This window comes from Bubalus kerabau, chromosome 15, assembly GCF_029407905.1.
Source record: "Bubalus kerabau isolate K-KA32 ecotype Philippines breed swamp buffalo chromosome 15, PCC_UOA_SB_1v2, whole genome shotgun sequence".
NCBI lineage: Eukaryota > Metazoa > Chordata > Mammalia > Artiodactyla > Bovidae > Bubalus > Bubalus kerabau.
Genome location: NC_073638.1, coordinates 34,193,727 through 34,204,413, shown reverse-complemented (window position 1 = coordinate 34,204,413; position 10,687 = coordinate 34,193,727). Strand labels below are relative to the sequence as shown.

The following is a 10,687-nucleotide window of genomic DNA, read 5'->3' as shown; positions in this document are numbered from 1 at the left end:
GCCTGATAAATAGTGATGCTTCAATCTGGACTCAGATCTGATTCCCAGACTTCTTCTCCATTCCACTTCATGAGGCTGCCGCCCTCCCCCTGGAAGGAGGTCTTAGATGTTGAGTGGCTGGCAGTGCGCCTGTCTGAGTGAAGGGGTCCCCAACCTTTCTGGCACCAGGGGATCAGTTTCATTGAAGACAGTTTTTCCATGGACCGGGTGGGGATGGTTTCAGGATGACTCAAGCACATTACACTTATTGTACATTTTATACCATTATTTTTACATCAGCTCCACCTCAGATCATCAAGCATTAGATCCCAGAGGCTGGGAGCCCCTGCCTGAGCTTGTCTGCAAACAGATGCCTTCCAGGCTTGCAGTGACACCTGGGAAGACCAAAAACATCTGGGACAACAAGCAGTGATGAACCAAGCAATGAACACACACACCATTAATGATTCGTAGTTCAGCATTTTTTTCTTTTAATTCATACTGTACTTCCATGGCTCTAGCTACTTTACATTAAGATTGGACCGGGAAGCCTTGAATGTTTCTAGGTACTAGCAGTAAGTTTTCAGACCTTGCGCACAGCGCCAGGCAAAGTAAGTTACAGATCCAAATGCAAATGGCCAGAGAATTCGACTGCAATCAACCTGCATTCCTTCCCTTGTATGGCCCAGTGCAGGTGTTGGGGGCTGCTCCCTCTGCCTCACCCCACTCCACCCCAGGTCAGGGTTATCCAGGGGCCGTGGTGGCCTCTGACCCATCCCTCCCCACCTTGGAGTCCAGGTTGAGTCAGGGGGAAAGCACCATGGGTTTGGGAAGATGATATCGTCCATGCAGAGAGTGGTCTGGCCCTGGAGTGCAGGACAGAGAAACGTGGGAGCCACACACTGGTGCTGGCAACAATGGCTGCTTTTATTCAGCAATCCTGGCGCGCGGCACCCAGGCCTACTCCCCAGATGGAGTCAGCTGTTCCTGCCTGGAGCAGAGGCCCCCGTTTTGCTTCTGCAGCGTCTCCTCGTGTTGAGAGAAGTAGGCAGGGCCGAGGGGCAGAAGTGACAACGTCCTTTACGCCTTCACATGTCGGGTACATCATCCGGCATCAAACTCCTAGCAGGCAAGGTGCTTCTCGCCAGCAGCCAAGGCTCCAATCCGGGCTCCCAGGCCTGCTGAGGGCCTCGAGTTACAACAGAAAACAATGCCCAAGACCCCTGAGCTTCACACACAACATCGGAACAGGGAGCTGGCTGGGCCCGTCACAGCCACGGCCGGAGCAGGAGTGAGGTAACGAGGTGGGCAGAGAGGTGCGGGGGGAGCTCTCTACACCATGTGCAAGTTCCTGCTCCACATCAGGAAAGCAGGGGGGTGAAAAGACAGCCTTCCAGAAAAATGTTCCTCCCGGACCCAAAACCGCATCTTCTGGAAGAAAACTAGAGGTGGAGGGGAGCGGGGCCAGCCCTGCTGGAAGTTGGGGGATGTGGGCAGAGGATGCAAGTGGTGGATGGGGTGATTGTCCCACTGCCTAGAGACGAAGGTTGGAGGAGGAGAGGGTCAGGAAGAGAGGTTCTCAAGCTTCCTAGTGGAGTGGGCAGGTGCAGTCAGGGGATGCCCTGCCACCTGGGGGGAGAGAGGAGAGTGCTATTCTCCTGGGGCCCCTGGGAGGATGGGCTGGCCTTGGCTGCTCTGCAGAGCTAAAGATGAAGCATAGAGGGCACAGGAAAGATCCTGCTGAGACCACACAGTCCAGAAAGATCCTTCCCTTAATCCCGCCTCTAGGATTTCACCCTAGAGATGCTGCCTGCAAACTTATAGACATGGTCAAGCTTGTGTCACAGACACGGCAATGAAGAGAATCCACTTCTCTCAAAGCATTCCTCTAGGTTTCTTGGTCCTCCGCCTTCCTGGTAATCTCAGGTTCTTAGTGTCAGCGTTCTAAGGCAACCCAAGGATTTTAGCCAAAGCTCCATACTTAATCCAAACCCCAGTGAGGTTAGAGACAAAAGAGAGGTGGTTGAATCAGGAATGACTTCTCCCCACCTTTTGCTCTAGCAAAGAGAAAGAAGGATGGACAGATGAAAGGCTTCACAGCCCAGGGATGGAAGACAAGGTTAGTCCAAGATGATGTCCTTCTTCCCACCCTCCTCCTCTTCCCAGCTTACAAAAGTTCCAAGGAAGGAACTCTTCGAAACTAAGACTAGGCCAACAGAGGAAGAAACATCCTCCCAGGTTAACACTGGACAACACAGCAAGCTTGATCTCTCTTTCTCATCTCCCTCTCCCACCCATTCATTGGACCTCCCTAGTCCTCTTAGCCCTTAGAATAAAATTTTACTACCCTGGATTCCCCGGGAACCCTGACACTACCCTACAACTCATCTAAACAGCAGAGAAGCTCTTGTCCAGAAGGCCTGTCCTCTCTTGGCAGGGCGCCTTCCAAGTTTGAGAAAGCCCAGCCTGGCCAGGCTCTGACCCAGCCTCCAAGACCATGTGAAAGCTAGAGCTGACCTTAGGATAGTCTAGGTCAGGCCCTGAAGCTTAGAGGGCGGGTGTGTATGTGTGTGTGACTTGTCCAAAGGCGGGGCCAGGACTCAGGCCCAGGTCTCCTGACCCTCTCAGACCAGTGCCGTTACCAAGAGCTCCAAACTGCTGATCCTACTGTGCTGCAAAGCTACCCCTTTGTCCCAGGATGGGGACGGGGCAGCAGAGAGTCACAGACATGGTTGGCCTTGCCAACACCAGCCTCGTCAATTCCCCCCCCCAGTCAGTGGGAGTGGACTGCAAACCTTACTATTGTTCTCACCTGTCTAGAAACTGCAAAACCTTTTGCAGAAAGTGCAAACACTCACATGTCTCACTACATGATGCAGAAAGACTCCTGTATGACTGAGTTCTTATGTAGGAAAGGGAAAAAAAAGCCCTGGCGAGGAGAAATAACATCAGAAATGGCAGTTTTAACACTCCCTTACAAGCCAGGCTGCCAGCCACAAGTTACCATGTCATTTACATGTTTCACTCCCAGACTGATCTGCAAGAGTGAGGTCCCTTCTCTTTGACAGGTTACCGAGTAAAAGGGAACAGCTTTTGTCTGGGAGTGAACAGAGGTGTTGGTTTTCTCCTGGTTTGAGAAAAGGCCTATAAATGATCCAAGATTCTTAGAAATGAGGCAAGCCAAGAGATGCTTCTCATGTGTACACACTGTCTCCTGCCCAAACCCCCAGAAATCCAGAGGGTTCCTTGCAGAGTTCCCTGTCACTGCTTCTGCCTGAGAGGGGCCTGTGAGCTGAAGCCAAAGTAAAACAATCCCACAGAGTCAGGCCTACTTCCACCACTTTATTGCCAGCAAATAGCCCTTTTCAAGTCACCCTGAAGGTCCCAATACACTACTTTTAATAACTGAATAATTTAAATAAATAAATATGCATGGCATAAATTAGAGAATTTACCATTTGTCCTTTCAAAAGTTTCTGAGAATACTTTTGACTTCTAGCTACTCCAACAAGAAAGTTCTTAGCAGCCTGCACTCTGCAGCTTGGGTCCTGTAAGCTTTGATGCTCATCAGGGTCTCCCATTCAAAGTCCTGGTCAGGGCTGATCTTGACGGGCTGGCCTGTGGGCACATGCACCCTTCACAAGGATTCCATGCAACTCCATTTCCTCATATCTCCTTTTCTAAATGAGGGCTATCAGTTCCAGATGACCCTCATGGAACCTTCTCATCCTACCTAGTTGCAGCATCTTTCTGTCTTCTCTTCCTACCCTTAGGGCAATAACAAGAACCTCTTTTTCAGACAGAATGAAAAGTTAAAAACCTTTTTTTAATTGCCAAAGTGGGATGCTCAGGCCAGTCTACGAGAATATAATATAGCTCTTCTTTTTGGCTAGGTGAGTGATCAACTCTCCCTTCCCTCTGCCTGTTCCATTAAGAGGTCTGCTAGAACAAGAAATCTGGAAGAGCTCTCCTTGCCAAATTGGTATAATCCCTTCCTGATAAGAATCTCTACAAGCCCTGCCTGGGGCTGGCAGGATTCCTTGGGTCATCACAGGAAGAAACAGCAGTTAGTGTGAAGGATGCTAAGCACGTGCAGCAGGGCCCCATGAGGTCAGAAGAATCACGGGTTCTGTAAGCCAGTTCCCAAAGGCCCTCAACAACTCACTTTCCTAACCCATGGCCTTCTTCCTATTCCTTAGTGATCTCGTACCTCTCTGGGGCCAGAGGCCAGGGAAGGCTTTGCTCCTCCTGCTAGAACTTCCATTCCTAACTCAGATAAACAGGGTCTGGAACAGCCCCCAGTGGGGCAGACTTGATTGGCTTTTTCCTGCCCAAACCCATACACTGGGGCCAAATTCATTCCTTCCAAGGCTTAGGTCTTCTTTCATGGGCAAAGTATCTCAGATAGTCATCTCCCTTGACTAAGTAGGTTCCTCAACGAGAGGAAATGATGCTGGCAGCCAGAAAGTGCGTGGATGTTGGTGCTCACTACTCAAAGAGGAGCTCTGTGATGAGACCCTCCATTCCGTCCATGGCTAATACATTCACCTTCTCAAACCCTGGAGGTCCTAGAACACCCTGATTCACCCTAGAAATCAAAAGACAGCTCAAAGGGAAGGGGTTAGAGCCACAGACCTGACTTGCTTACAATCACTGAAAGAGAAGTTTACAAGATCAAAAACGCTCCACCCTGACTAATAAACAATGTGCTCTTAGGGCACAGAGGAAAAATAGGGCTTTAGGCACTAAAAAGTGACACTTCACCCAGATCCAGCCTGGGAAAAGACCAGAGAGAAGGGGGTGGGGTGGGAAAGGAAGGAACCCCCACCCTTACTGGGTCCACACCCCACGCAGGTTAGAGGAAGGTGCAGGGGGTAATGGAGGAGGATGCCCTTCATCAGAACACCAGCCCTTAGGAGCCTGCAGCCACGAAGCCCAAACCCTTCAGAGACGCCTGCCCAGACGGCCTGCGGGACCCCTTCAAGGGACTCGTGGTGCGCGGTCCACGCACATGGGGCGGCCTTGTACAGTGGAGCTTAGATCGGGCTCCTGCCCTGGACGCTTCCTCTTTCCCAAGAGAACATCTTGGGGGAAGCGTGGGGTAGGGAAGAAAAGATTCTCTTCTGTTTTGGAAACAAACCAAAAGGGGATTCGGGAATGAAGCACCTTAAGCAATGCCCCCCTTGAGACCTCTTCTCGCGACCCCAGGGTCTTCACAGGCATAACTTTGGCTCGACATCTCCCTTCTCAGAGCCGAGAGTGGTCAGCAAGGAAAAGGGTGGGGACGACAGGATGGGGAGCAGGAGGGTCGGGGGAGGTCGGTGCTGAGAGGCGGTCCCTGCCCTCCTCGGCGCTCCGCCGGCCAGCGCAGGGGGCGGCCCTGCTCCTTCTCCCTGGTACATAGGCATTAGCTCTTTTTAAAATCTGTATATAATATATATATTTATATCTGTATATATATATATTTATATATATATTTATATGGTCTCTGTACATGTATTGCACAGGCCTCCTGCAGCCACCCCAGCTCCTGCCTTGTCAGTGGTACCGGTTCCTCTTCTCTTCGCTTTCTGACGTGTAGTCTCGGGACCTGATGCCATTCTGAAGATTGATGAGTGAGTCCTTCATCTGTAAGACAAGGAAGCGCGCCCCAGCCCGGGTTTGTGCCCTCAAGTGGGCTTCTCCATCCAGCAGCACCCACCGTGCCTGAGTATGGGAGGTCCCCTGCCACGCCAGGGAGCTGAAGGGGGCAGGCTCCTAAAAGAGGGTGGTTCTCCAGGGACACAGCCTCAGGGCAAAGGGGGACAGCTGATCTATTAAGAGCACCGGGCACCCCCAGGGTAAGGGTCACTGTGTCACTGAGTCTCACCCTCCCCCTCACCCCATGGTCCTCGTCGCTCTGAATTAAGAATTCTCTCAAAGTTTCCACTGCCATCGGGACCTGCATACAAGGCCCCTGGCTTGGCTGGCTTGGTCTTCTCCTCACTCAACTTGGCTTCCTGCTGATCCCAAGTATACTGCCCTCCTATCCTGGACAGTTGCCACGCTGTCCTCCCCAGCTCAAACACTTCTCTCTTGCCCATCAATCTTATGCATCTACTATTTTTTTTTTATAAAGTTTTTTTTTGTTTTTTGATATGGACGCCTTTTAAAAGTCTTTATTGAATTTGTTACAATACTGCTTCTGGGGACTTCCCTGGTTGTCCAGTGGCTAAGACTCCGCACTCCCCATGCAGGGAGCCCGGGTTCGATCCCTGGTCAGGGAACTAGATCCCGCATGCCCCAACTAAGACCCAGCACAGCCAAATAATTAAACAAAAGTAAATATTTTTAAAAATATATTGCTTCTGTTTTGTTTCTTGGTTTCTGTGCCATGAGGCATGCAGGATCTTACCTCCCTAACCAGGGATCGAACCCTGTACCCGCTGCGCTGAAAGGAAAAGTCTTAACCACTGGGCCACCAGCGAGGTCCTTCACCCATCTACTGTGAAGGCCCAGAACAAACCCAACTCTCTGTGGCTCACAGCCCTCTCTGTCCCTCCTGGCCTTTCATGTACCACTCCCTAGGGTTCTGCACTGCGGTCATCTTGAATGCCTTTGTTTCAGGCGTGTTGAGACGGCACTGTCCTATCCTTCCTTTATTCACCACGGGTGCCACGCAGGGAGCTGAGAAGGCTCCTGGCTGTACCCATATCACTGAATTAACGGAATCCTAACTGAATTTCTTAACCTCCTGTAAGAAACACACGCATCCCACATCACAGGATGGAGTCTACACGGGGCAATTCCAGCGAGAGAATCCTAAAATGAGGTCCCCCACAACACAACATGTTTCAACCCTGGCTCTGGATAAGCTGCTTTGTTACAGGCCAGGACAGAGGACATTTCACGGGTCAATAGTTAAGGATTTTGAGAACCTCTGATTTCTCTGCTTAATCCACCACTTTCTTCTCTTTAGTTCTCCTGTATCCTCTGCTCAGTAGGGATGAGGGGCTCCTTAATGTTCTTTTAAAGGGAATGGAATGATGGGAATCCCCTGGTGGTCCAGTGGTTAGGATTTGGTGCTTTCACTGCCAGGACCTGAGTTCAATCCCTGGCTGAGGAACTAAGATCCTGCAAGCCACAAAGAGTGGCTAAAAAAAGGAAAAAAAAAAAAGAGGGGAATGGAACAAGATACTGATTTTTTTTAAAGATTTTTTTGATGTGGACCATTTTTAAAGTCTTTATTGAGTTGCTTCTGTTCTATGTTTTGGATTTTTGGCCGCAAGGCATGTGGGATCTTAGTTCCTTGATCAGGAATGGAACCCATAGCCTCTGCATTTGAAGCTGAAGTCTTAACCACTGAACTGCCAAAGAAGTTCCAAAACACCAATCTTAATGCTTGTAGAGTCAAGTCTGCATACATACTAAGTCGCTCAGTAGTGTCTGACTCTGCGACCCCATGGATGGTAGCCCTCCAGTCTCCACTGTCCAAGGGATTCTCCAGGCAAGAATACTGGAGTGGGTTGCCATTTCCTCCTCCAGGGAATCTTCCTGACCCAGGGATTGAACCTGCATCTCTTATGTCTCTTACATTGGAAGGCGGGTTCTTTACCATTAGCACCACCAGGGAAGCCCATAGATACGAGTCTACCAGGCTACAGATCTGATGGTCCCAAGCTCCTCCTGAAGGAGACCTGCCCTGAACAGGATTCCACGGCTGGAAGAGGATCAGGTCATCTAGTAACTGCCCCTGCCCCTTTAATCCCTAAGTCCCTCACCCCACGCATCACCTCGTCACCGTGGGAGCACTTTCAGAGATGGAACCACAGTTCTTCGAAGCAGCCCATCCCATTTCTGGACTGCTCTAACCATAAGGCGGAGAAGGCAATGGCAACCCACTCCAGTACTCTTGCCTGGAAAATCCCATGGATGGAGGGGCCTGGTAGGCTGCAGTCCATGGGGTCGCTAGCGACTTCACTTTCACTTTTCACTTTCATGCATTGGAGGAGGAAATGGCAACCTACTCCAGTGTTCTTGCCTGGAGAATCCCAGGGATGGGGGAGCCTGGTGGGCTGCCGTCTATGGGGGTCGCACAGAGTCAGACACGACTAAGCGACTTAGCAGCAGCAGCAGCAACCGTAAGGAGTCTGCTTCTAGTTGATGACTCAGAAATCAGATACCCTGTAACTTCTGGCCCTAGTTCAGTCCCTCTTCTAGCTGTTAGAGCCCAACCTCTGAGACCGTCCTCTTCTGCTCACCCACCCAGTCTTCCCTGTTCCCGAGCACATCTTTAATTCTATCGATCTTCCTGATGCGCCAGAGTTCCAGACTCCTTGCTATGCTGTCTACCCTCTTTTGATAAAAAAAAAACGCCTTCCTTAAACGTGGCTCCAGTACTCTAACACGTGATACTTTAAACCCACTGGGGCTTCCCACATGACACAGTGGTAAAGAATCTGCCTGCCAAGGCAAGAGATGCAGGAGACTCAGGTTCAGTCCCTGGATTGGGAAGATCCTCTGGAGAATGAAGTGGCATGGATTCTTGTGAATCCAGTATTCTTGCCTGGAAAGTTCCATGGACAGAGGAGCCTGGTGGGCTACAGTCCATGGGGTCACAAAGAGTCAGACACAACTGAGCGCAGGCTAAACCCATTAAGCTGGATCCTGGTAGTTGAATTAAAATTCTCTCTCCTTAATTGAGAACTAAGAGACCAAACCATGAAGGAGAAAGAAAATTTAATATTAATGAGTGCCTATGTGCCATCAGAGCAAATGTGCAATTTCATGAAGCAACGATTACAATTTCCATTTTATAGATGAAGAAATGGAAGGTCACCCATACAAAATCCTTTACTTAAGGTCAAAAAACTAGTTAGTGGCAAGGGGAGGATCCCACCTTTGTCTGATGAAATGAAGTTAATGATTTCGCCCCAGGAGGACTGTCTTAAATAGATGCATTTAGGTTTCAGATAGCAAGAAGCAGGAAGAAGATGTTACAAAAACAAGACACAGTACAACCTTCTTTTCAGACTCGCAGCACAGCCTCGGAGGAGAAGCTATGTCCTGAAGGCTGGGTGTCGCATCTGTGTTTTGAGGGCAATAGGTGGTGGAGGACGGATGGAACACATCAAAAGGAACTAGAAAGACATGCCCTCTGGGAAGATAAATCTCAGTAAAAAGGGAGCTATCTCTTTAAATGCCTGTCAGATGGCTATGGCTTACCAAGAGAAAAAATATAGCTCTCCTTCCATCTAATCTATAGTTTTTTCCTCTTGCAAATCCACTGTGTTATTTCACTGACGTAACTTTGGGGAACCCGGGTGTTTCCAACAGCTCACTCAAGCTGGCCTGGAGAAGAAAGGATGGAGGAGGAGGTCTGGTGGAGGGAGACGGTGCTCCTCTCAGAGCGCAGGGAAGACGGTCTGTGTCTAGAAGCCCGGGGCAAGGAGGGCAGGTAGGGGCCTCTCACCTGGTCAAGAAGCATCACCGAGGATTTGATGATCTCCCTCCATTTCTGGAGCTCAGTATCGTGGTACTTTTGCTGGGACTCTAAGAGCTGGGCCCACTCTGTCTGGGACTGGGGTAACCTGTGGGGTAGGAGAAGGGGTGCCCCAGCAGCTGGAGTTATGTCCCGTGTGCCCAGAGCCCACATCAAGGTGCTCTGTCCTTCGCGGGCTCTCCTGCCCCAAACCAGAAACGGACTGAACTGCAGGGCCAACTGTCAGAGCTCATCCATGGGCTCATCCCAAGGGCTACACACCCCCACCCCCACCAAGGGCAGCAGGGCCGTCCCAGAGGCTGAGAGGCAGGCGCTGGGACATGCAGGGGCCAGGGAGGGTGGCGAGGGAAGAGGCTGGGGTTACCTTTCCTGGAGCCGGAGACCCTGCCAGGCAGTGAGGGTCTGGGTGGTGTACTCCAGCATCCAGAGTTTGTAGAAGAGCATCACGTTGAGGATGACCAGCAGCACCAGACTGAGGAGGAGATTGGGGGAGGGGGTAGGGGGTGGAAACAGCAGCCATGAGGAGGAGTCTACGAGGGCACCCTCCCTCTCAGAGGCAGGGATGCACCCCACCCCAGAGGCCACCGTCCTTGACCACTGGGTCACCTGAAGCACTGCAGTGAGTAAGTGAGCTGGGGAGGTGGGGGGAGGAATGCAGCAAGGGGGAGAGACAGAGAGAGAGAGAGAGACGCACTCTCACCTGCAGGGGCTGGGGCACAGCAGGAGGACCGTGGAGGGGTGTGTGGGGTGCAGGCCTCAGGAAGGAGAGACACACAATCACCCAGAAGTGGGTGCTGGGGGAAGAGAGGCGGATGGAGAGGAAAAGAGATGAGGGGGTGAAAGAAGCGATCAGATAGCACCTGAAACAGATCCTAATGGGAGCAAGGAAGAAAAGTGGGGAGGAGGCAGAGGTTGGAAATAGACTTGTTCGGGGAAGGGGAGGCTGCGCCTAACTTGAGCCAGAGAGAGTGAGAAAGAAACACCAGGAGCAGAGAAAACAGCAGATGAGGACAGTGAGCAAGGAAGGGGTGGGGCAAGTGTAAGTGGACCTTTGGTATCTCAAGGGAGATCAACTGAGAGGAGGTTCCTCCTACCAACCCGAACCGCGGGAGGAATTTCAGGGGGGTTCCCAGCTCTGACCCCCGACACCTCCCAGGTGTTAGCACAGCTGCCCGAGGGCTCCTGGCTCCTCTGTGCATCTGCCAGAGCCCCGCGGGGGGCACAGGG

The 10,687-nt window shown here is 51.2% G+C and overlaps 1 protein-coding gene across 12 annotated transcripts in view; it reads right to left on the bottom strand.

Moving 5' to 3' along the window:
- Positions 1 to 452: 452 nt before the first annotated feature.
- The window catches only part of GRAMD1B (GRAM domain containing 1B), a 187,178-nt gene continuing 176,943 nt past the window's right edge, over positions 453 to 10,687 (bottom strand). For all 12 annotated transcript variants that reach the window (XM_055548432.1, XM_055548437.1, XM_055548439.1 and 9 more), the window contains 3 exons: positions 9,825 to 9,932; positions 9,431 to 9,548; positions 453 to 5,607 (listed from right to left, as the gene is read on the bottom strand). In XM_055548432.1, the coding sequence (XP_055404407.1) occupies positions 5,518 to 5,607; positions 9,431 to 9,548; positions 9,825 to 9,932 (316 nt within the window). In that variant the 3' untranslated portion in view covers positions 453 to 5,517. The remainder of the gene's footprint in view (positions 5,608 to 9,430; positions 9,549 to 9,824; positions 9,933 to 10,687) is intronic.